The sequence below is a fragment of the Colletotrichum fructicola genome (assembly GCF_000319635.2).
Source record: "Colletotrichum fructicola Nara gc5 chromosome Unknown KSG_Nara_v1_contig02, whole genome shotgun sequence".
NCBI classification, from domain to species: domain Eukaryota; kingdom Fungi; phylum Ascomycota; class Sordariomycetes; order Glomerellales; family Glomerellaceae; genus Colletotrichum; species Colletotrichum fructicola.
The window spans coordinates 746,610-771,363 of record NW_027094052.1 but is presented as its reverse complement, the minus strand read 5'-3'; the positions used below and the strand labels follow the sequence as shown (position 1 = coordinate 771,363).

Sequence of the window (24,754 nt, the reverse complement as noted above, 5' to 3'; positions counted from 1 at the left end):
TCCGTACTGGGTTTGTCCCAAGACTGTCTGTTCGAGATCCCGGCCCGATCGTCTGATATCTTGAGACACCAAAAACAGTAATCCAACCGGCTTTTCAGCAAGATGGAAGCAAACTCAAAGCCATCGCCGCCACTCAAGCTGCACAAATGAGGCACGCACGGGTCCCGAGAGTCGGGTTCGGGTACGACGCTACATTACCGGACTAGTTCCTTGGAGGGTCGGAAGCGAGCGGCTAGGACCCAGTCGAAGGGTTCCTGGTCCAAGCCACCCGTCGAGCTGGATTGACATGAGTTTGGATGGGCAGCACACCACCCAAGTCAACGCTGAGCCTCATGACATTAACATGCTTTCGTCAGATTGTCAGCACCCAAAGGAGCAGCCACAAGGTTCTGGCACGCCATGACTGGGACTGAAGTGCCTCCCAACGGCGATTGTTCCTCGGAAAATCAGCTTAATTTTGTCGAAGCCTCACGAGCCGTCCATTCACGTTCGATCACGTCGACGCTGAGTAGCCCATGTCCGAGTCCCACTCCAACATATCAGGTACTCGGCACCCCACCAGCCAGAACCGTCGGTACAAATCCAGGCAGATGCGGTTTTCCTCCGCCAAAACGAGTTTCAGCCCTGCTTTCCCCATGTGGCGTCGGCGGGCGTTATCTCGCACTGATCAACCCTGCGATGGCCAATGAAACAGGCGGGAAGCTAGTGTGGAAGCCAACGAAGCGCATGCCGAGCCGCACGCAAATGGGCGAACCCCCAGACAAGGATTTAGGGGGTGGCCAGCTGTTGTTTTGCTCTGAAGAGCTTAGCTCATTTCTGGTTTCCGGCTGTCAGGTCCCTCTTGGGACCGAATTGTGATACTCTCTGGGGCTCATCATTGATGCGACCTGCAAGATTGGTGTAAGCCGTTATGTACCTCAGCTACCTTGCGCTAGTGTCCTGGCTTCCTCGTCGCAGAGGCCAGCGCACGGAGACCCTGTTCGATGAGACGGTTGCCACGTCTGGCCCCCATCAAGCACCGACTGGGTATGAGTGTCCCAGGAGATACTAAAGAAGGGCGGGCACCTGCAGCTCTGTGGCCATCTCGTCCTCACCTCGTCAATCTTTCAAACCTTTTCTCCCAAGTTGTGCGGTCCAGTCCCGGGCAGCAACTGTCAAGATGGAGTACAGAGAGCGCAATAACCACGACAGTCTCGTCTCGACGTCGACGTACGCGTCGACTGCGTATGACCCGGCTTCTTACACGGCCATCAAGGATGGGGAGATGAAGGAACATGAGCAGCGGGCAACGGATCCCATGCTGGTGGATGAGACTGTCACCATCCAGCCATGGAAGGCATCGAAGCACCAGATGATTATCATCATCACCTTGTCTATCATGTCATTCGTCATTGCCTTGGACGCCAACGTGATTGTCACGTCTCTGAGTGTAAGTTGTGATCTGAACGAACTGTCTTTGGCAATATGCTGATCGAATCATGATAGTCCATCATCCAAGATATTGGTGGAACATCAACACAAGCTTTCTGGATTGGAACTTCCTACCTGATCTCTTGTGCTGTTGCCATGCCATTCTTGGCATCTCTCAGCGATATCTTCGGTCGACCCATCATTCTCATCGGCAGTCTCATCCTCTTCACACTGGGCACAATTCTGTGCTGTGTTGCGAGTGACATTGGACTGCTTCTCGTTGGTCGTGTTATTCAGGGTGTCGGTGCTGGCGGCATGTACGTCCTCAGTCTCGTTGTCTTCACCGACATCGTGCCTCTGCGCCACCGACCTAAGCTCTATGGCATCATGTGAGTAGCTTCGCCCTGAAGATCCCAGAGACCAACTGACTCTTTTCCAGCCAAATGGCTTGGGCTGTTGGCTCTCTCGTCGGCCCCATCATTGGCGGTGCCATTGCAGAGCATACTACGTGGAGATGGATCTTCTACATCAACTTCCCCATCTGCGGCTATTCTCTCATCGCAGTACCCATTCTCCTGACTCTGAAGCCACCCACGGCTACCTTCTCTCAGAAGCTGAAGCGGGTCGACTGGCTCGGTGGCTTCTTGTTCATCGGGTCTATGGTCACTTTCCTCATCGGTCTCTCTTGGGGAGGTAACGATTTCCCATGGAGGAGTGTCCAGACTCTTGTGCCCCTGTTCATTGGCGCCGGTGGTCTGGTCGTCGCACTGGTCTACGAGCACAAGTTTGCGAAGCTGCCGTTTTTGCGGAAGATTCTCTTCACGGACAGGAGTGCTATCGTGGTCTACATCCTTGGTGCCCTCCAAGGCTTCATCGTAAGTCGCCCAATCACCGCCTGCGCTAGCTCCGTACTAACAGCCCCTAGCTCTATGGCCAGCTGTACTACATCCCCTTTTATTTCCTCTCTGTCCCTGAGTACAGCCCTACCATGGCCGGTGTGGCAATGCTCCCGGTCACCCTTCTGCTTCTCCCTGGATCCATCATCTCTGGCATTCTTGTCTCTCGCTACAACGCCTACCGCTGGTCCATCTGGATCGGCTGGGCTCTGCTCGCTCTTGCATCTGGACTTCTCATCTACTGGGGCGTTGGCACATCTGTTGCTGTACATGTCATCACCCTGGTCATTGGCGGTGTCGGCCACGGCTTCATCCTCAACGCCCAGACGTTTGTCACTGGTGCCATCGTGGACCCCCAGAACTCGGGCCACGCCGCGAGCATGTACCTGTTCCTCCGCATGCTGGGCTGCGCCATCGGCGTCAACGTGGGCTCGACCACGTTCCAGAACGTCATGGCGCTTAAGCTCCGCCGCCAGGGCATTGCCGAGGACATTGCCCGCCGCGCCGAGGAGTACCTTCTCGTCGTCAAGACTCTGCCCGACGGCACCTTCAAGGATGCCGTCCTCGAGTCGTACGCCTACGGCTTCAAGGGCGTGCACGGCGTCTACGTCGCGCTGGCTGTCATCGCCTTCTTCCTGAGCTTTCTGATCCGTCACTACGATCTCAACAGGATCCACGAGACGGAGCACAGGCTGCAGCAGAACCGCGTCTCGCGCATGTTCGAGACTCACCAGCACCGCACCCGCGGTGAGCCTATCCCCACGTCTGACGAGAGCTCTTAGGCCTCGCGACATATGTCAAGGGAAGTTTGCTAGAACTTTGCCCGGGAGAGAAGCATTTAAGGTGTAGGATGAGCTGGACGGGGATGGAGGATCACAACGGGACTTGAAACGACGAATATCTCAAGGCACTAAGCATGGAGTTTGTGGGTCATAGAATATGGTCATGGGTGATGTGGCGGAAGGGCTGGCTTTATGAATGTCTCTTTTTTTTGGCAATGCATCATTCCTTAGAACCTTGCCTTGCGTGGACCAGTAGGCAGAATGAATCTGAATAACGTCTTGAAATTGTTTAACATCTGGTCTCTCACCCTAGTGAACTCTCGTTCTCACAAGACATTGCATCAACATTTGCGCTGAACCCCAAAAGCTTCTGCGAGAATTGAAAGGTGATGAGACGTGGCATTTCTAAGCCACGGAAGGTCTTGATGACTTGATGAGGTTGGAAAGATGACGATCTAGGACAGATTGACATCTTCAACCACGTGTTTCTCTCATCGGGTTTGTTAGTCACGACGCACGTCTCGGCGAAGCCTCTTCATCCTGCTTAGGTGCAACGGCGATGGATTGCCGCAAGGTTGCGAGTCAAATGAGCCCACAGGAAGGAAGTGCGCGGCTCTGTGACAGTCATCTTTTTACGATGAGAATCGCATGTTTTATACCTGAAGTTTGAAGATTGAGTTCGCTGTGCTTTTTGATCCTGTGGTGAGATCTTGGAGATGATGATGTGGCTGGCGGCGCTGCGGTTCGAGTGGTGGGTTCGGTTGGTTGCCGGATTGGGTAGGTCGCCGAGTTATCTCCGGGGTTGAGTCCTCAGGGTCTGGCAGACTCAAGTCCTGAAGCATGAGAAACGGAAACATGAACACAGACTTAGAATCGTGTGTGGTCACCATCACAGAATAGACACGAACGAGGAGGGTTTGTTTCAATCATGCCACTAATACACGCGGCATTGCTTTCCATATCTGAGTTAGGCGACGGGCTGAGTTCGCGACGACGCTACTCCACTCCGAGCCTCGGAGCCCGCCTCCTTATCTCTGGCTGATATCCCCCGGTCGCTTCCCCCATCCATCCAGTCAACCTCCGAGACTCCCGTCAACAAACCAACCGAAGCAACGAAGCGACATCAGACGCGTGTAAGTTGATTGCCGCTGCTAAATCGAACTTGAAATGGATCCAGAGTCGCGCGCGTCCCCTAGACGGCTCTCATTGACGGGGCGGATAGGCGGGAGCCGCGATGCCGCCAAGACCATCTCGGCGTAAGTCTCCGAACACACGCACACCCCGCTCGGGGGCCTCCTCCGCGCCGGCGACCGCCAACGGGGTCGACTGCATACCGACATGTAGTCTCCGCTGGACTATTCTGGACGTCGAGGGAACTGGCGAATGCTAACGGGTGAGTCGGTGGCAGGTGCTTGACGTGTCGGCGGAAGAAGGTCAAGTGCTCCGGCGACAAGCCGTGCACGTACTGCAGCCGGCGAGGGTTGGAGTGCTGCTTCCCGGAGCCTGGGAAGAAGCGGGTCTATTCTGTCACGTAAGTTGTGAGCAATACATTATGTTTAGCTGGATTCTAGTTCCTAACACCGTAACAGGAGGATCCAGGATCTGCAGGAGAGGCTTGCGCGGTATGAGAGCCAGGGACTCGGCTTCTCTGTCATCGAGGGTGGGTGACGTCGATTAGCCATCGTCTACTTGATGACTTACAACAGTGATAGGCAGAGACGATGAGACGAGGATAGTCGGAGACCCTCCGGTGCAGTCCCCGAAGCGTCCACGGACAAGCGCGACTGTACATACGCCGACGGATAATGCGACGCAGGTCAACGCCGCGTCGACGTTGCTGGGCCTAGCACTAGATCAGCTCACTTCTCCTCCGTCTACAAACACCATCTCCCGCGGAACGGCGAGTAACGTCGTCGAGTCCTCGCCGGGCTCAAGTAAGACACCCCCATACCTGAAGAAGCCATACTCTCTCACACTCCCACCAGCCATCCCCGCCGACTCGACCCTAAGCTCCAGCCACAACTTCGGCTCCCGCCTACAGAACCTCCTCGAGCACCCTCGCCTCAGCGGCAGAGAACCCACACCCCAAGTGCGCCCTCACGCAACCTCCTCTCAACCCCCAACCAAACCCCACGATGACGGCCCCGCGCTGCCCTCCGAGGACGAGGGCCGCAAGCTCTTCGAGAGCATGTCCTTCTTCATCGGGTACACGCAGCACCACATCGACACGCGCGAGTTCTCGGACCGGCTGGCCTTCTTCTACGCCAACCTCGGCGACCCCTCGCAGACGCAGACGCCGTGGTATTTAGAAATGGTGCTCGTATTTGCGATCGGGAAGCTGTTCTCGGGCGCGTTCGACGGCGACGACGAGGAGGTGGGGTTGCCGGGCGAGGGCTTGTTCCGGTATGTGCAGGGGCGGCTGCCGAGTCTGAGCGAGCTGTTTGGGCTGGGGAAGCTGGGCGTGGAGATTCATGCGCTGGCGGCGGTGTATTTGCAGAATGCGAATCGGAAGGAGGAGGCGTATCTTTATGTGAGTGAGCCTGGTACGGCCGAACAGAGTTGTGTGGGTGTTGACTGGCAGTGAAGATTAGTTCGGCCCTGAGGCTTGCGACGACGCATGGGTATCATAGGAACTCGGGGACGAAGCATTTGTTGCAGTCGGAGAAGGTGCACTTGAACCGCCTTTGGTGGACGGTATATATGCAGGAAAGGTATGCTCTGGTGGTCTCCCTATAGAGTTGAGGCGCAACTGCTCACTTTCACATAGACGACTTGCTGCTGCCACAGGGAATCCATCCGGCATCTCAGACGACGTCATCGAGATTGACATGCCCATCGACTCTCCCGGTTTCCCGCCAGCCCTGCCCCTGAGAACCAACATCAAGATTGCAAGGGTCACAGGCAGGATTCTCTCGAGTGAGTTCTACTTGATAAACTGACCATTCCATCACTGCCTCCTAACACTACACGCAGCAATCTACGGACCTGGTAATCACCCCGAAGATTCATTCGTGCCAAGCGTCCAGGAAATCGTGCAGTCTCTCTACTGGATCGCCAAAGAGATCCCCGGAGACTTCTCCAGCAAGCTGTTCGACATTCCGTCCATGGAAGGCGACGTCTCGCTGCGCACGTCGGCGTATCTGCATATGATGCTCTACCAGGCGATCCTACTCACTATCCGCCCCGTTATGCTGCACGTCTCAAAACTAATTTTCGACGACGACAACGGCGGTGGGTTGAGCCTGGGGGCCTCGCCGCTCGGCAGGTTGAGTCGCACCTGCTCAGAGGCGGCGCGGAGGTTGCTGGAAGTTTTGCTGTCGTTGCGGAAGGGCAATATGCTAAGTAAGTGCAGCCTTTGCTCCCTCACATCCTAGATATCTGACGTTCTGAATGCAGCAATCTTCGGCTTCTTCGACCTCGACGCCATCTTCTCCGCCGCCTTCATCATGATCCTCACCCTCATAATCGACTCCACCTCCGACGACTCCCAGAAACTCGCCCCCAGCCCGGGCCTCCCCGACGCCCTCGAAATCCTCGACTACCTCGTCGCCCGCGGCAACGACTTCGCGTCCCAGCGCGCGCGCGAGGTGCGCCGCATGCGGGACCACCTGTCCACCTTCCTCGACATCCCGAAGAACAGCCCAAGCGAGGTGCGGAACAAACCGCCCACCGTCGCTGGGGATGCGAGTATCGTCGTGTCGGTGGATGACGACGGCGGTGGTCAGGATGCAGAGGCGCGGCGGCATGCGTTCCCGGGATCCACGCCAAAGGAGGGTGGTGGTGTGGCGACGCCGTCGGGCCGGACGAGCCAGCTTGGCTCGCGGAGTTTGCTGGACTCGAGTTTGTGGAATGATATATCGTACCTGTGGATGCAGCCGGCTGCAGGCGAGGATGCGCAGGTGCCGGAGCAGGCGGCGGGGATGGCGGAGTTGATGCCGGAGGATGCGTATAATTGCTACTCTATTTATCATAATCAGGATCTTACGCTTACGGGGCAGGATTTGGGAGATTTCGGGGAGTTGGAGAGGCATATACTTGGGTTTGGTGGTTGAAAAGGATGACTCATAGTGAGTTGATGAAGAGACCGCCTGATTTTCATGTGGTAAAGCGATTACTTTTCCTGTGAGAGTATACTCCACCTCATTGTTGTCGATGCCATCGTCCTCGCCGCTATTATTATTAGTCTTACGACTTCTACTACCGTTTTAATTAGGAATCGTTATTTACACAGATGTAGCCGCGCATACACAGGACTACTAAGCGGTCTGTTAATTAAAAGGACCAACCAACCACTCATGGTATGAGCAAAAGACTCCGCAACACCTCCAGAATCAGCCAAAAAGAAGAGACATCGACAAATACAACGCAGAGAAGGCAAAAGATAATGCGTCCTAGGGGAGTCGAACCCCTGTCCCAAGCTCTCGATTTCTCGAATGGAAGGCTTGGATGATAACCGCTACACTAAGAACGCCTGTGTCTCCGCTCATCCACGCCCCCCGCAGAGGTTGTCAAGGTCACGATGGTGGGGGCGACTCAACGCGAACTCCCGCGGCCCACTTCGGGGCTCATTTGCCTTTTGCAGTTAACAAAGGTCGAGCTTAATGAACTTAGACGACATACCTAGTACTCTGTCCCACCGCGCCGCAGCATCTACCGAACCCACACGGCGGTATTAACCCACCCATGGGAGCGGACCGAAAAGACCGTGAGGAGAGCAGCACCTTGATAGATGTTGAGGATGACACGGACCGACGGGAGGCCGGAGCCCGACTAGATTCCGACCCCGGTTCGTCATGACCCCATTCCCCATCTTGAGACGCTCGTCCGAATAAGCGCGTCCATCATCGGGCGAGACCCCGCAAAATCCTTTGCCGGAGAGCGAATCCTCTTCGGGCGAAGCGTACAGCTGTCGAATCACGATGCTCCATCTGACTACACATAACACACTCAATTGCCATAGTAGTAGCTCCGTCATAAGCGAAGTGTAATTCATCCGCCCTTCGACTGGCTGAGAACGTCAGATTTAGGGCGAGGCAGGGGGTCTTTTACGCTCAGATCCTGGACGACTTTTGTTGATGTCGCTGTTTAACTCCGACAGCTGCCGGAGGGTAAGATGGGGAAATTACTGAGTATAAATGACGATGAATATCTTTGGCTGCGGGATAGTTGGCCATTGAGGACCACAACTCTTAACGTGATTGCAATCGAGGGACCTAATCATGGCTACCGCAACGATAACGTAAGTAGTTGATTTCTACCTGCAGATCTACTTGGAAACATCCCCTCATAAATATCATCAGGTCAACCCAGACGAACAACGGAACGCTTGAGCTGCGCGGAGAAGCACCGTCCAAGCTGCCAAAAACGCTTCCCGCGGACTTCATCGAGCGCTTCCCAAAACTCTCGCGGGAGCAAGCCGGTCACCTGCGCCACTTCCACAACCTCGCCACTCAGAAAGATGGCGAGTGGAAGCACATGGGCAGCCAGGAGCCCGGGCAAGAATGGCTCGACGCGTATCGCTACCAGCTCGCAACGATGGCCTACGCCGCCGGCGCCGCGCACTATCACCACTTGCCTGCGCTGAGATCAACCTTCAAGTCCTTGCTTGAGAGCCTCATTCACAAGATGCTGCTGCGGGATGTTTGGGGATACTGGTTCTTGACGAGCCACAGCGGGATCATGGTCGATCCGGATATCAAGGAGCTTAGGAAGCCTTGGGCTGATCCGGTTGTTCGCGAGAACATCATGGTAACCTCGAAATCGAATTGCAGGTTGTCTATTGATGCATGCTGATTAGAAAGCTTAGTACTCGGGACATCTCCTTCTCATGGTCTCGCTCCACGAGATGCTCTTCCACGAGGGCAGGTTCGACGACGAGGGCTCGATCGCGTTCAACTGGAACCCCATCTTCTGGGGCATGGGGCCGGAGAGATTCTGCTACACGAGAAAGACGCTGCAGGAGGCCATACTGCGGGAGATGGAGCGGGAGAACTGGTTGGGGGTGTGCTGTGAGCCGAATAGCATATTCGTCGTCTGCAACCAATTTCCAGTGAGCGAGCGAGAGAAATATCCAAAAGCTGGATGACAAGCGACTGATACATGTGTCTAGCTGATTGCACTGAGATACAATGATGTCCGGGACAAGATCGACCTCTCTCCGGGGGTGTTGGAAAAGTACCAAGCCGCATGGAAATCCAAGGGCATGATCTCAGACGACGGTCTCATCGTCGATTGGTACTCCCCCAAGCAGAATCGAACAAAGCCCCCGTCCGACATTGCCTTCACCTCTTGGTAAGTCGACAACATCAAATCGCAGCGCAGGTTCAAGCTGACACCCGCAGGGCTCTCGCATTCATGAACTCCTGGAACCCAGACTTCGCCCGCCGCACGAGTAAAGACATTGCCATCGGGTACCTAGCCAAGTCCCACGAGGACCACGTCTTCGTCCCCGACCCCGAAGTCTCGTTCAAGATTCGAGAACTCGTGGCTTCCGAGCGCCTCGACCCCATGGACCCGGCCACCTACGCCAGGGCCGCGAAAGCGGTTGCTGAGCAGAACCTGCCGGCGAGCGGGTTCCCCTTCACGAAGCCGCACTTTGCGTACGCGGCGATGTGGGCGTCGGAGCTGGGGGATCCGGAGCATCTGGACGGGTTGCTGGCGTATGCGGATGTGAAGATGAATCCTACATGGGAGGATGGGGGCCTGTTTTATGGCGGCAGCGGGAAATCTGAGGCGGCTTCCGGTGTGGATGTGATCAGTGGCAATGCTGCAGTTGCGTATGCGAGGTTCAACGTCCCGGATGGCCAGCGCACGATGTATGAGAAGCCTTGGGATGCGGAACACTTTGCGACTGTGCCTTTTGTCAAGAATGTTGATCTCGCGAGTGGGGTTGATTTCTTGCGAGGAAGCTGGGACGAGGAGCTTCAGGCGCTGGCGGTTACGTTGCGCTCGTGGGATGGCACAAACAAGAGGTGCGTTTGAGATGCTGGTTCTAATATTTTGAACGTATCTGCTAACATCGTATACAGCGTCCAGCCTCAGTTTACTGGGCTTCAAGAGGGAAATTATGGCATCTATCAAAACGGTGTGCTTCATCAGACAGAAGAGGTCAAGAGCAGAGACGACGTTATCGCGTTTGGCCTTCAGGTATCAGGGGATGAGGTTGACTTGGTATTGGTGAGGTCTCACTGAAGGGAGCTGTTCTGTTCTATATGTCACTGTATGCTCCAAGAAGACCTTCATCTCAAGGGCTACTTGTCAGCCAGCTTGATGTGAAGTTTCCAAGGGACCATTGCTTCATCTGAACAAAACAATGAGTCACAGTTTGATCTTCGGAGTGCGTGAAGCATGGACGAAGCTTGGATCAAGGGAACAACCACATTGAAACGCCGCGATCGATACATTGCACCCATTGTCAATTGAGTTTTGGTCCATCTTGATTATCAAGCATGTTGAAATCTTGTTGAGCTCCTAGTCGTAGGATTTTATGAGTCACAACTGAAGTCCTTCACCATGAAGGCAGCCACTAACCCAGACATACTTGGCAGCCTAGACTTTTCAGAAGATGGGATTAAGTCGATTGACTTTACAATATTGAAGAGAAACGGATAATGATTTAAATAAAAGATGTTTATTAAAGGCAGACTGCACTGCATTTCTAAGCAGAGAGCTGTTTGCCCGTGATCGACGACGACGATTGGTGGTTTGGAAAGAAAGCCAATGAAGTGATGTGGCGAGCAGGAATACGCAGCGGCGGAAAACGTTGGGCGGAGTCGCGGAACTCCCTGCTAGGCCCTGCTAGGCCCGGTTAGGTACCCGTTTAGGGGCACAGGCACCAGCGATCGTAGGACTTTGAGCCAATCAGACACCGCCTTGGCAGCAATTAGGCGCTGTGATTGGTCGCTTTGAAGCAGGTAGCTGGTGCCTGGATTTGCCTGCGCCCACCACCGACACAGGCACACCACAATGAGCACATACAAGCCACTCCTCCTCCTCCATGGATGTCATTCTCTGTCTCTTGTGTGTATAAGAACCACCCTCATTCATGCCTCAGTCTGCTTCTCTTTCAGTACTTCTCCCAGCATTCAAACCAACTCGGCTCAGCATCTGAGCCCTTTTCTGGTTCTCTCCCTACGAATCATCACACTGAACTACCCAAACACATACCAAGCCATCCTTGCGTACCCTCGATCAACGTTGCTTCACTTCGCGTGCTCTTGATCGTAAGTATTCTATCGTCATCATGGTTTTTGGTCAACATCCTCTCCCGGGAGGTCTTTTTGGCGGCCTTGGCTCCAACGCGAACAACAACAAGGGTGGTCTTTTTGGCAGTTCTAACAATGGCAGCAGCAACAACACCGAAAACACCAGTAACCCGTTCGGCAACGCCCCGGCCACCGGTGGTCTCTTTGGCTCGCTCAACAACAACGGCCATCGCGAAGGTACCACAGGTGGGCTCTTTGGACAGAGCACCGGATATAACTTGTTCGGCGGCCAGGTCAACAACATGGCCGGTCACGTCTGCGGACTCTACTACCTCGATCCGACGTCACTCTATCACTATGGATATCGACGGAACTATCTGCCTACCGTCTCACAATCAGTTCACGCCCGTGTGATCGCATCGACTGCAAGGACGACCCTCACCCAGACTTTCGTCAACCCATCCAAGACCGAAGTCATCCCCGAGCTCCGCTACACCTTTCCCTTGTACGATGGCGTCTCGGTGGTAGGCTTCACTTGCACCATCAACAACACCCGCGTCATCCGCGGCGTTGTCCAGGAGAAGAACACGGCTCGCAAAACTTACGACGCGGCCGTCGCCAAAGGTGAGACTGCTGGCCTCTTTGAGCAACTGCCTGAAGCCAGCGATGTGTTCACCACCACTATCGGAAACGCCCCCGCCGGCGCCGAGCTCAAGGTCGAGATTTCCTACCTCGGCGAGCTCAAGCACGATGCTGAGGTCGACGGCATCAGACTTACCATCCCGACGAGCATCGCCCCCCGCTACGGCTCCTACCCTGGCACTCTGATGGAGAAGCCTTCCAATGTTTCCTCCAAGGACGGCATCGAGATTGTCGTCGACGCGGAGATGCCAGATGGCAGCGCCATCAAATCCATTCAGTCCCCTTCTCACCCCATCGCCGTCTCCGTCGGCTCAACCTCGACCGTGAGCGCCGACGCCACCCCATCCCTCCAGCTCGCCTCTGCCACGCTCTCTCTCGGAACCGCGGAGCTCGAGAGAGACTTCATCGTCCAGATCATCGCAACCAACACATCCAACCCCATCGCCGTCCTCGAGACGCATCCCACAATCCCCCACCAGCAGGCCATCATGGCCACTCTGGTGCCCAAGTTCAAGCTCGCCACCACGAAGCCCGAAGTCGTCTTCGTCTGCGACCGCTCAGGCTCCATGCAGGGCAAAATCGCCGACCTGAAGAACGCGCTGCAGATCTACATGAAGTCCCTCCCCGTCGGCTGCATGTTCAACATCTGCAGCTTCGGCAGCCGCCACACATTCCTCTTCCCCAAGTCCCAGACGTATGACCAGAATACCCTGAATACTGCCATGAAGCACATCGACAAGTTCGGTTCCGACTACGGCGGTACGGAGCTCTATGCGCCCATCGAGCAGACCTTCAAGCGCCGGCACAAGGACCTGGACCTTGAAGTGTTTGTTCTGACGGATGGTGAGGTTTGGAACCACGAGAACCTGTTTGGTATGGTCAACAAGCATGTGGAGGACTCCAAGGGAAGTGTCCGGCTGTTCACCCTGGGCATCGGCCGCGGCGTCAGCCATGCCTTGGTTGAGGGCCTCGCTCGTGCAGGCCAGGGGTTTTCGCAGACGGTTTCCGAGAAGGAGAAGATGTCGGGCAAGGTCGTCCGGATGCTCAAAGGAGCTCTTACTCCACATGTGAAGGACTACTCTCTTGAGGTCAAGTACGCCGACGCGGAATCGGAAACTGAGCCTGAGGATGACTTTGAGGTCATCGATCCTGTATCCCCCAAGCCAGGGCCTTCCAGCGAGAGACCTGCGCCGGTGCCCCAGAAGCCCATCTCCCTCTTCGATCCCGATTCCGAAGACGTCGATATGGACAACACGAACCAGCAAGACGATGGTACTGGCACCGAGCGCTTTTCCCATGTGCCCACCGTCAAGCCACCCAAGATCCTCCAGGCGCCCTTTCGCATCCCGCCCCTGTACCCATACAGCCGGACTAGCGTCTACCTCCTGCTATCTCCAGACCGGGCGATGAGGAACAGAACTCCCTCGTCTGTGGTTCTTCGCGGAATATCGTCCCAGGGCCCTCTGGAGCTCGAAATCCCCATCACAATCCTCGCTGAAAAGGCCGAGACGATCCACCAACTCGCAGCCCGCAAGGCCGTCAAGGAGCTCGAAGAGGGCCGCGGCTGGATCTTCCATGCCAAGGGTAAGGACGGAAAGGAGCTGCAGAAGAGCCATCCTGGCCGTTTCCCCGCCATGGTCGAGCGCGAGGCGGTCCGTCTCGGTGTGGGATTCCAAGTCGGAGGCAAGTGGTGCTCCTTCGTCGCGGTGGAGGCCAACGACAATGATGAGGATGCGGTCGAATCCCCTGTGGAGGAGGTCCCCGCACCTAGAAGAGAGCCAGATTGGCATGGTATTCCTGACATGGCTGAAGACCGCCGTTGCAGAAACACAGCTCACTCGGCAAGGAAGAGCATCATGCAGAGGCAGGCGATGGGCCTGGCACAGCAACAGGCACAACAACAGCAACAACAGCAACAGCAGATCCAACCGCAGCAACAGCAACAACAACTACAAAGCCACCAGCAAGGGCTCATGATGCTCCGTCAAGATCGGTCCAAACGAAGCCAGCCACTTGGCATGGCTCGAGGTACGCCCACTTCCCCATCCGTAGGCGGCAGCCTATTCGGCGCGCCCTCTTCCCCCCACCCTGCACCCATCGCGACCGCTTTTGGTAGTGGTGTCAATTATGGTGTCGTCACTTCCCCTAGCAATTTTGAAGCCACTTCGCCTGTCACATCACCAGTTGGGTCACAGTTTGGATGCAGGTCTCCTTCGTTTGGAGGAGATTCTCCTGTATATGGAGGCAACTCCCCATGCTACTCCCCTGTCTCAACAGCTGCCCAGGCCGTGACCACATCTGTGTTCAGCAGCCAGCCGACAGCTGGTGGTTTGTTCGGCTTTCCAACATCCACTCCACCAGTCGCGAGCTCGTCTCTATTTGGAAGCAAGCCCACGGCTGGTGGTCTGTTTGGCGGCTCAACATCCTCTGCCCCAGCCGCGAGCTCGTCTCTATTTGGAAGCAAGCCTACGTCTGGTGGTTTGTTCGGTGGCCCAGCTTCCCCTACACCCAACACAAGCTCTTCTCCTTTTGGCAACAAGCCTTCAACTGCTGGTTTCGGTAGCTCATCCTCTTGCTTCTCAGGTGCTCCACGGGCGTTCACAAGCAAAGCCCTCGCTCGGCCAGCCGTGCAATCCGCGGCTCCCCCAACAGGCGGCGGCTTGTTCGGCACATCGGCATCAACAGGCGGTCTCTTCGGCGCTCCCGCCCCGGCGCCTGTTCAAGCAGCCGCACTCGCTCCGCCTACCAAACAGGTTGACCCATCCCTGCTGGCCCAGTACCAAATGGAAATGAGCAACGCCGCGGCCATGCCACTTCCCGACGAGGACCTCATCGACTACTCAGACGAAGACGAAGACGTCGATCCCAAGCCTGCCGCCCCTGTTCACAAGAAGAAGCGCAGGAGTGCAGGAAACAACCTGTTCAGCGTTGAGGCCGAGGTAGACGAGGACGATGACGCACAGGTCGATGAGGATGCTGCCGACAAGTTCTCCGTGCTCGTCGAGATGCAGGACTTCAGCGGCTTCTGGGCCTGGTCTGCCCGGCTGCTGAAGGTGCTGGATGTCACGGAACAGCAGGTCAACGATGCTCTGGCCAGTTTTCAGGCGAGCCAGAACGTGGTGGCTACCTCGGTGGTGGTCGCGTTCTTACGCAAGAAGCTGGCGCATGAGAGTGAGAGCTGGGAGATGATGGAGGAGAAGGCTGTCGCTTGGCTTGAGGAGGAGATTGGAGATGATGTAGTTGGGAAGGTGTTGGCTGCGGCTGAGGCCCTGTTTTGAGGATATTGAATGAAGGAACGTGATGAGTATGAAATCAGTTAAAAAAATGGGTTATGAACCAAAACGATGAGATATTTGAAAGCCGGGAAAACCCGGTCCTGAGAAAGTAATAATAAAGATTATTTGCTTTGAAAAATGCGTGTTCCGTGAATGTGACCCACGCTTCGTTGCTTCATAATCGTGTTCATATGCGAATCTTCTCGCCTTGCTTTTGCCCCTACGCTCGACGACCTACCCAGCCTTCTTCACAGTCCCATCCCCATCGTTCAAATCAACCACCATCACCGCCGCCTCAGTTCTCGTCCCCCTCCCTTCACGATAATCATCGAACCAATAACGATGCACCACCCCAAACCCGCACTTCTCATACGTCCTCCTCGCAGCAGGGTTATCGTTATCCACGATCAACGATAGCCGCACCCTCTCACCAGAGACCTTCGCCTCAGCCGCAACATATCTCTTGGCATACTCCAGAATCTGCACACCCAGGCTGTTGCCCCTGGCTATCGGGAGCACGTACATCCCATTCACGACAAACTGCCTCGTCGGCCTGTCGCACTTCCTTGCAGGCCCGAGGTCCAACTCATGCGCAGGCCCGAAATCCACAAACGACTCCTCAAGATGCAAATGCGTCGCCAGCGTCTTGGTGTCGAGCGGCCCTGAGATCGTGAGGGAAGCCAGCCACTCTGCGTCCAAGGCGAGCTCAAAGTCCGCGTCCGGGTCTGCCGTCTCGATGCTGAGATTTACATCGCTGGACGCTTGCACGGGCGATGGCGGGGTAACCCCGTCATCGACGACGACGATGGTCGTCGCGAGCGGGTTCGACAGCCGCGCGAGCCATTTGTCCGGCGCGAAGGCGACCTCGCGCGCGTACGTCGAGCCGAAGCTCTCGGGGGAGAGGCGCAGCGAGAGCAGGCGGAAGGCCTTGTAGCGGTCGGAGAGTTGGAGGAATTTGGCGAGGGAGGGGTGGGATTTCGGGAGGACGATGAACTTGGGCGACATGGCGCGCAGAACGGGAGGATGGGAGATGTTCACCGGCGGCTTATGGTGTTCACCTGGCGTTTTGGCAAATTTGAGCGAGATTGTGAGGGTGGAAAGGCTGGGTGAGTCACGGCTGGTGGTGGGTGCGAGATCGGGAAGGTGGTATGTTTGGGGCGGCTAGCGGTGTTTGGCTCCCGCGTCAGACGGGGGCGGGCGAATCATCCTTCGGCGGTGTGTCTACATATGTACGTATCGCTGCGACTTGATTTGATGACGGCTGCGAGAGTCTGGTGTTATGCATTGAAGGGTTCGCATTTCAGAGTTCAAAGCAATTAATACAAGACCAAAAACGATGTTGTATTCACGAGATAGAACTAAGAACAGATGCAATTCACGCCGGTGCCTATGCATGATTGCAATTTTCAGTTCCAAACTCCGCGTGGAAAGAAAATAGGAACTTAATCGTGATATTAACAGAGTACATATAAGAAACAGGACGTGGATGAAGGCTTTATAAATAAGTATCATCTACTGCCTCTCATACTCATCCTGTTCTTTGAATTTTCCCTAGACATGACCTGATTAGGCACTACAAACTAAAGAAATAATTCTTAGCTATTAAAAGCTACTTTAATAGAACATGTGTTTATGCTCTCTGTGTTCATTATCTTAGATAGCATGTCAAGCGACAATCTTATGTACTTGTGACTAGGACTTTATATACAATTAGTATTGAGTATCGCACAGATACTGGGTTTTAGGTGATCGCGTGCCTCCATTATGCTGATAAGACTTGGACCTGTAAATGGCACACCCTACATCGGCGTGCAACTCTGCATTTTAATGAAAACTAGCTCACACACCTCTCCTGAAGTGCGCCGTCATAGATGAAGTTGGTCGGAAACTCGCTACAGACTCTCTGGCAAGTAAAGTTGTCAGCGACTTCAACTAGACCACTACTTATTTAGGCAGTCCTTCTCAGAAACTCGCTATCTATGTCTCTACTATCGTAAGACCCGAGATTCATATTCGTATCTTGTTTGCGACAGCTCGTAGTATACATACCTGACCAGTATTGTCTGTTGATGAAGCTATTGGACATATCTACCTACGTCTTTATGACAAGTCTCGCGGTCTTAATTGTTTTCATGAAGAGATGGACGACAATTGAAACCACCCATGTCGAGCAAATAACAAAGTGATTTGCATCATTCAGCAATTGCGATGTGTGTTATCAGAGCAGCTGGTACTCCCTCCCGGGCATGCCTCGGCATAATCCAATTCCGGAGCCGAATCGCCCCAGACAAGACCGGACCGGCGGGGCATATTTCGGACGCGTCGTACCCAGCTCATCAGTTTCCCATCAGTCGCGAACTCACATTCCCCCGCCAAGGTCGCGACACTATCACAGATTCTGGACCGGAGCACTGGGTCTGAACTACCTGGTTGAACTTCATATCAAGGCTCTTGGTGTGCGTCCCATAAACCCACCTGCAGAAACCCCGCACCCAGCCACCTCATCCCGGACCACCAACCGCGACAGTCTTCACGCACGTGGTTGGGAATACCGGCAACTCTCGCATCGACCTTTTTTGGGCATTTTCGCAATGCTCAGTCGTGCGCTCACGCGGTCAGGCGCCCCCCTGCCTCGCAGGTTTCTCTTCCAGAATAGGCCGCGATCCGTTGTCCGCGGACGTCTGCCTGGGCTGACATTCAGCCCTCACAACTCTCAACTCCGCCATGCATCTGCCTCCAGGCCCTTTCCGAAGACAAAACCACGAGATGCTGGCCCGCAAAGCTCAAAGAGTGATGCCTCGCGGGTGCGGACGCCGGCAGAATTCCTTTCTGATCCGAAGGAGTGGGCCGAAGCCTTTCGGTTCGCGGTATATTTCTTGGTGGTTATAACGCTGGCGGAATATTATTTCGATACCACCATTGAAGAATTTGCCACAGATTATCTAAGTCGAGCAAATGTCAAACTTTCTCGTGTAAAATTCGCCGATGAAAAAACGATGAAACGGGTACGATGGATCCTCCAATCGTGACTGGGTATTCTGACAAAACGGCAGACTGCCAAAGATATTGAAGACGCTTTGGGCCCTCAGGCAGTTAGCTACGACCAGGACGAAATCGAGCGACATGGCCATTCAGACTGGTCAACGTCCAACTCGAAAGGACGTCCAGTGGCGATTGTTTACCCTCGCAATACCGAGGAGGTATCCACGATTGCAAAAATCTGCGACAGGTACAAATGTCCAATAGGTAGGCGTTACTATTCCGTGTGAAAAGCTTTCGGCTACTAACCTATGCAGTGCCATTTGGAGCTGGCTCTTCTGTGGAAGGAAGCTTCTCCTCTCCGTACGGTGGGATTTGTGTAGATTTTGTGCATATGGACAAGATCGTCGCCTTCCACCCCGATGAGTAATTGACCTGCCCCAACGCTGATGTTCATGTACTAATAAACCGGTGCCAGCATGGACGTAGTTGTCCAACCAGGCGTCAACTGGGTTGACCTCAACAAATCCATCGAGGAGTCTGGCCTTTTCTTGCCATTGGATCCCTCGCCTACCGCGATGATCGGGGGCATGGTCTCTACCAACTGCAGCGGTACCAACGCGTTCCGCTACGGAACCATGAAGGACTGGGTCCTGAATCTGACCGTCGTCCTCGCTGATGGCCGCGTGATCAAGACCAGAAAGCGTCCGAGGAAGAACTCTGCCGGGTACAATCTTACATCTCTGTTTGTTGGGGCCGAAGGTACTCTCGGCCTCGTCACGGAGATCACGCTGAAATTAGCAGTTGTACCGGAGGACACGAGCGTTGCCGTGGTCTCGTTCCCGACCATTGGCGAGGCGGCCAAGGCGGCGACGAAGTTAATTCGTTCTGGGATCCAGCTCGGTGCGTTGGAGTTTATGGACGAGGTTCAGATGCAGGTTATCAACCGACACGGAAGCGAGGCTGTGCGCAAAACGGCTTGGGATGAGTGTCCTACTTTGTTTCTCAAGTAAGTGGTCCCTGGACAACCCCGTTCAAATCCCAGCTGATGAGAGTTTCGCATAGGTTCGCGGGGACAACCGAGGGCATCAAGGCAGATGTTGCGAAGGTGAAGCGTATCGTAGACCCCTTCAAGCCCGGAAAGATTTTCTTCGCGCGTAATAAGCAGGAGGAGGCAGATCTGTGGGCTGCACGCAAGGAGGCCCTTTGGACGATGACCTCTATCAAGCCAGATGGATATGCAATGTGGTCTACAGACGTGGCTGTGCCCATCTCCAGGCTAGCCGAGATCATTGGTGAGTTGGCACTACCACGGCCCCAGGCATTGCACTACGAAGACAGTCTGACAGTTGCCAATCCACTCAGCCCAATCCAAGGAGGACTCCGGAGATCTTGGTCTTTTTGCCAGCGTTATCGGCCACGTTGGTGACGGCAACTTCCACCAAGCGGTGATGTATGATCCTAAAAATACTCAACATAAGGAGGGAGTTTCTCGGTGCGTCCATAATATGATGAATCGCGCTCTTGAGATGGAAGGCACGATTTCGGTAAGTCGACTGCTGGCTAGAATTATCTTCGAGTCGTTGTTGACGGCATACAGGGGGAGCATGCCATTGGCATTGGCAAAAAGGTTTGACTCCTGTCCTCTGTAACTGTACGGAACTGACACCATTTCTAGGATTGTCTTGAGGACGAGCTTGGCGTCGACACGATTGGCTTGATGAAAAACATCAAGCAATCTTTTGATCCTGCGTGAGTGTCCCCGCATATTCCACAGCTAGGCTATGTCCTTACACGTATTACAGTTGGATCATGAACCCAGGCAAGGTCTTCGACCTACCGCCCAAATCCACGGCCAAGGCTGTCGACGTCGAGTAAGCACGCACCGTGCCACAACTCCGCCATCGCGACAGGCATTCTTGGTGTTGTTTGTTGCACATCTGAGGCAAGGCTGCCAGGAGGACAAGCAAACCGGCCTGAAACCAGGTGCATGCAGTGCCATGATTCGGGGTCGCAATAGTGGAGGCCATGTAGCAAATGGTAGCAACCAACACCACGTGGGGGCCAACAGCACCCCCTCGAGTTTCTATTTTCCCACCACGAACGCCTCTTTCGTGCAGGTTGCAGTTGGTTCGTCCGGTTGATAAATAGCAATTTCAGCGCGAGAAGCAGCGGTCGCAATCGGTTTGTCTCTTCCAGCAGCGTTTCACTCTTGCTGGCCGTAGTTCGCACGTCGCAGTTTGCAACCCCTTCCTGACTGCCAAGACCGGTTCCTTCTCCGTGACCTGACTCGGACTGCTGCTGCCTGGGTATGGAAGACTGGCATCCGGTCAATTGAGCTGATGATTGTTGGTGAGCCACGCGGGGCATCGCGTCTGCCGTTTCCCTGGCGGCGCGCGATCTAAACTGGCGAGCACGGGCATTGCCTGTCAACGGCGCCGATTCTGTTGATCCTGGCTCATTACCGAACGCCACCATCTCCTACTGTAGAAATCCCATCTTTTGTCTATTTTTGAGCTCTTGCGCAGGCTACCGCACTCGAAGCATTTCTGCTTCCTGCATGTCTTATCATGCTGTTGGTCCCCAATTGGACGTACTCGGCCGAGAGCTGAGCCTGCTGCGCCGACCATCCAACATCAACTCGCATGGGGCTGATCAAGCTTTGCAGGGCGTTGCAGGGGACCGTACTGTAGTCACAGGAGCAGGCGTTCATCCCTTCGCACATCAAACAGCCACTGAAGCCCCCCGCGATGTGGGGGTCTTCCTCAAAAGGAACTCAGCTCCCCGATGTTTGAACAGGATGGGATTTTGGCATTTCCAGTCCTCTATACTCTTCACAAGACTTTGCAGCCACGATGCATCCACAGTTCTTCTGGGCCCTTCTGTGGGCTTTCATGACCAGCCTGGTTGTGGCATCAACCGAATCGCCAGTTGATCTGGTGGTGCGCACTAACCCTGGCAAGACGGCCTCGGATACCCTTCGAGCTATTCGTCGGTCTATCGCAAATGCAAGAGTCGAGGGCCGGAAGGAGAAGTTCAGCAACAGCACGTCTTTGGAGAAGAGCTTCGACAATGCAGTCCTATTCAAGTTGTAAGTACTCCATGCGCTTCTGTCGCCTCACTCCTCGGATGCTGACGACACCTAACCCCAGCGAGCAAGATGTTGCTGTTGGCACGGAGAATGTCACAGCAACCGCCGGAATCAGCATCGTCTGCACCAAGTGCTACGTCAAGGGCAAAGCCAACGCGCATTTCACCATTGATGGCACCTTCAACGCAACAGGCGTCATCAAGGAAATCGGCAACGAGTTTGAGGAGACCTTCGACAATATTACCACTTACGCCAAAGACTATGTCACCGGGGTTGTCAAGAAGCTGTCTGACGGCTTCGACATTGATGACTTTGATTTCCCTCCTCTCAACATCACTTTTGATGTGGATATTCCCGAGTTCCCAGAATGCAAGCTTGGCTTTGGCTTCGATGATTTTGAGATGTACATGGAGCTTGACACAACTCTGTCGGCTGGCCTGTCTTACACTCTCAACCTGTACACTTCGACGACTCCCTTGGGTTCACAGATTGGCGATGACTTGCTTCTTGGAGTTGTCTTCAATGTCGACCTCATTTTGAATGTTGAGACTGAGATCCAAATGAGCACCGGCTTCCACATCAAGATGGAGGATGGCGTGACTTTTGACATTGCGTTATTCTCAAAGAACGTTTCGAGTGTCGCATTGTAAGTTGCCACCACCACTCCAGTTTTATTGCACCAGAGAGACAGTGCTAACCAAGTCATGCGTAACAGCGGTGGAGGCAAATTCGAATTCCTCCCAGTTGTCATCGAAAGTGCCGGTGCAGTCATGAAGGCCGTCCTCCGCGTCGGCATCAACGCCGGCATCGAGATCTCTTCTCCCATCGACAGCAAAGAGATAGAGTTCTTCAATAAGACCGTCACTATCCCAGGAGCGTCCGCCGGCATCGAAGTCGCAGTGTTTGCCAACATCGCGGAGCTGAGCACCAACGTCACCGTGCTCCCTGAAGCTGACGAGAATGGCTGCGTACTTCGCGCCGTCAACGCGTACCAGCTCGCGCTCGGCGCCGCCGCAGGTGCATCCGTGGAGATTGGGGATCGTATCTGGGGCCCGACGCCCAACACACAAATCCCGATTTTCTTCACTACGCTCGCGGATGGCTGCGCTCAGAAGAGGGTGCCGACTACGACTGTTGCTACTGCCTCGGCTACCACTACCTCCAAAGCGAAGCGTGACGACCTGACTACGACTACCTTGGAGAAGAAGGTGACATATACCGGTATTGAGTGCTTGACGACGGGTCTTGTCAACTGTCCTCCGGCGCTGCAGACGCTGAGGAAGTTCGTCGCAACGGAGACGTTCGTCACTGCAGTTGCATCTGGAGTAGAGGCTACTTTCCCCGCAGCTACAAATGCAGCTGTTCAAGGGGTTGAAAACTTCGGATCAGGGGTCAAGTCTATGATCTCGACAAGCGGTACACCAAAGGTCTTCACGCCCACTACTTCGACAGCGTCTGCGACTCCCACTAGCACCGGTGACATCTTGGACGGCGAGGTCGGCGGAGTTGATAAGAAGGTCATTGTCGGCATCAGTGTTGGCGCTGGTCTACTTATCATCGCCATCGTTGCTGGAGTTTTCATGTATGTTTCTCAAGGGTGTCCTTTGCCTACGATGTGGTCTTCTAACATGCATCACAGTTACATGCGACGTAAGGGACGATACGCGCCTGTCAACAAGGCGGAAACTCGCGTCGCCTATGATCCAATTGCTTACCCTGAAGGTACATACAGCCAGATGAAAGACAAATTTGAGGTGAATGTCTACATCAGGCAATGATGATGTGGCACCAGCCATTTGTTCACCCTTTGAAGCCAGCTTCGGGGTTATGAATTGGATTGATGGCGTTTGAAGATACCAGGGGTTACTAGGAGCCACTGGGAAATCCGCGAGGGTGGCGCAAGGTTTAGAAGGACTGGCGGATCACGACTTTATGATAGCATACCCATTTGAATGACCATTCATGTTTTAAATTCTCATCCGTCTAATTGAAACTGGACCTTCCTACCGCACATGCCAGCCAGATCAAATCTTTGATGTGGCTCTCACTAACTTAAAGAATTCTTCGACATCCTCCAAGAATAGCTCGGGCTGCTCAAGAGCTGCAAAGTGACCACCCTGTGAATTTTGTGTAAGTATTTCTCATCTTGAAAGATCTGTTTGATATGGCTTCACGCACCTTCTCGTGTATGCGATAGAACTTCAGGTTGGGGTAGACTGCTTCCGCCCAAGCCTTGGGCATGAAGCTGACTTCGTTGGGGAAGAGCGAGTATCCCAACGGCGTCTCTTTGGATGTCGGGATTGGCAGCTGGCTTCCAGAGCTGATTGACTCTGCCAGTGGGCGGTACGGGTACACACTCCGGGGGAATGTGGATGTGAACCAGTACAGGCTCACGAGGTCCAGGATTGTCTCCAGCTGTAGCGGGTACCGGTCGTCGACCCATTCCAAGTACTTCTCGCCGATCCTATCATTTCATCAGTATGGCTCTCTTGCATGGGTTTTTCTGTCTCTGAAATTCTTACCAAGCAAGTAGTGAGATAGGACTGGCTGAGAGAACAAGCCCAATAGTCGCAGGCCTCAAGCCATGCTCAAGGGCGTACGACATTCCTGTAGATCGCCACTTGAGCATCTTCTGTGTCATCTGCTGCTCCTGAGCAGTCAAGACGTCAACACTTCCAGCGTCATCAGGGCCAGGGTAGAGCATGTTCACTGGTGGTCGTTAGCAGATATTTCAAGAATATCTTCTTCTTTTCATGCCACTCACAATGAACAGCCTTGCACTCCTTGAAGCTGGCGGACATCAGTCTAGCCATGAAGCTTCCGACATCACCTCCTTGAGCCGCATAACCGTTTCCGAATCCGAGGTCTATCATGAGCTGATGCATTACACCTGCGACCTGGTCCATGGCAAGCTCCTTATCGACTGGAGCGGATGACGCTGATAGTCCGTAGCCGGTCAATGATGGGACGATGACATGGTACGGCAGGGTCTCCGGCGTGTACTTCTTCAGAAGCAAGTCGAGCATCGGCAAGAACTCTAGGAAAGACCCAGGCCATCCGTGCATGAAGATGATAGGGAGCGCGTCCTTCTTGGATGAGAAAAGGGCTGCGAAGTGAACGTCTGATGTCCCGATATCCTTCTGGTGCACCTTGGCTTTGAAGTTGGGGAATGAGTTGATACGATCCTCCGTCTTCCGCCAGTCGTACTTGAGCCAGGTCTCTTTGGCATTGATAAGCCACTTTCGGGTGACTCCGAACCGTCGATCCTCTTGCTGGTTGTAATACGTATCTGGACCAATCTTGGATAATTCCACGAGCTTCTTGAAATCTGCGATCTCCTGGTCTGGAATGCGAAGGGTGAACTTCTCAGGCTGCTTCGGCGCACCTGCCGGGACGGTTCCATATGCGTGGGCCATGGTGAATATCAATGCAGTCCGCTTAGGTCGACGGGATAGTTGTACGAGATGGCAGTGGA

The 24,754-nt window shown here is 54.4% G+C and overlaps 8 protein-coding genes across 8 annotated transcripts; 6 read left to right on the top strand and 2 right to left on the bottom strand.

The window, feature by feature from the left end:
* Window positions 1-1,159: 1,159 nt before the first annotated feature.
* On the top strand, window positions 1,160-3,088 carry FUS6-9 (Efflux pump FUS6; the record flags this gene model as incomplete). The annotated part of the gene is made up of 4 exons (XM_032031820.1): window positions 1,160-1,429; window positions 1,486-1,799; window positions 1,850-2,285; window positions 2,336-3,088. The coding sequence occupies 4 exons, from the start codon at window positions 1,160-1,162 to the stop codon at window positions 3,086-3,088; spliced, it is 1,773 nt and encodes a 590-aa protein (XP_031888728.1).
* Window positions 3,089-4,255: 1,167 nt separating this feature from the next.
* CGGC5_v002910 (putative transcriptional regulatory protein) lies at window positions 4,256-7,140 on the top strand (the record flags this gene model as incomplete). Its single annotated transcript, XM_032031819.1, has 9 exons — window positions 4,256-4,344; window positions 4,497-4,619; window positions 4,678-4,748; window positions 4,801-5,022; window positions 5,074-5,618; window positions 5,675-5,799; window positions 5,856-6,004; window positions 6,062-6,430; window positions 6,485-7,140. The coding sequence occupies 9 exons, from the start codon at window positions 4,256-4,258 to the stop codon at window positions 7,138-7,140; spliced, it is 2,349 nt and encodes a 782-aa protein (XP_031888731.1).
* A 1,167-nt stretch (window positions 7,141-8,307) lies between these two features.
* ldi-1 (Linalool dehydratase/isomerase) lies at window positions 8,308-10,279 on the top strand (the record flags this gene model as incomplete). Its single annotated transcript, XM_032031818.1, has 6 exons — window positions 8,308-8,327; window positions 8,389-8,836; window positions 8,895-9,137; window positions 9,198-9,379; window positions 9,430-10,059; window positions 10,117-10,279. The coding sequence occupies 6 exons, from the start codon at window positions 8,308-8,310 to the stop codon at window positions 10,277-10,279; spliced, it is 1,686 nt and encodes a 561-aa protein (XP_031888730.1).
* Window positions 10,280-11,330: 1,051 nt separating this feature from the next.
* VWA5A (von Willebrand factor A domain-containing protein 5A) lies at window positions 11,331-15,212 on the top strand (the record flags this gene model as incomplete). The annotated part of the gene is made up of 2 exons (XM_032031817.1): window positions 11,331-13,962; window positions 14,518-15,212. The coding sequence occupies 2 exons, from the start codon at window positions 11,331-11,333 to the stop codon at window positions 15,210-15,212; spliced, it is 3,327 nt and encodes a 1,108-aa protein (XP_031888733.1).
* A 231-nt stretch (window positions 15,213-15,443) lies between these two features.
* CGGC5_v002907 (uncharacterized protein) lies at window positions 15,444-16,214 on the bottom strand (the record flags this gene model as incomplete). The annotated part of the gene is made up of 1 exon (XM_032031816.1): window positions 15,444-16,214. The coding sequence occupies one exon, from the start codon at window positions 16,212-16,214 to the stop codon at window positions 15,444-15,446; it is 771 nt and encodes a 256-aa protein (XP_031888732.1).
* A 1,991-nt stretch (window positions 16,215-18,205) lies between these two features.
* CGGC5_v002906 (D-lactate dehydrogenase) lies at window positions 18,206-20,066 on the top strand (the record flags this gene model as incomplete). The annotated part of the gene is made up of 9 exons (XM_032031815.1): window positions 18,206-18,214; window positions 18,263-18,455; window positions 18,506-18,614; window positions 18,667-19,197; window positions 19,254-19,483; window positions 19,554-19,735; window positions 19,789-19,818; window positions 19,867-19,940; window positions 19,994-20,066. The coding sequence occupies 9 exons, from the start codon at window positions 18,206-18,208 to the stop codon at window positions 20,064-20,066; spliced, it is 1,431 nt and encodes a 476-aa protein (XP_031888735.1).
* Window positions 20,067-21,043: 977 nt separating this feature from the next.
* Window positions 21,044-23,057, top strand: CGGC5_v002905 (uncharacterized protein; the record flags this gene model as incomplete). Its single annotated transcript, XM_032031814.1, has 4 exons — window positions 21,044-21,279; window positions 21,341-21,925; window positions 21,995-22,861; window positions 22,919-23,057. 4 exons carry the CDS (start codon window positions 21,044-21,046, stop codon window positions 23,055-23,057), a joined length of 1,827 nt encoding a protein of 608 aa, XP_031888734.1.
* Window positions 23,058-23,303: 246 nt separating this feature from the next.
* epoA-1 (putative epoxide hydrolase) lies at window positions 23,304-24,695 on the bottom strand (the record flags this gene model as incomplete). Its single annotated transcript, XM_032031812.1, has 4 exons — window positions 23,304-23,396; window positions 23,458-23,743; window positions 23,802-23,988; window positions 24,044-24,695. The coding sequence occupies 4 exons, from the start codon at window positions 24,693-24,695 to the stop codon at window positions 23,304-23,306; spliced, it is 1,218 nt and encodes a 405-aa protein (XP_031888974.1).
* Between the last annotated feature and the right edge of the window lie 59 nt (window positions 24,696-24,754).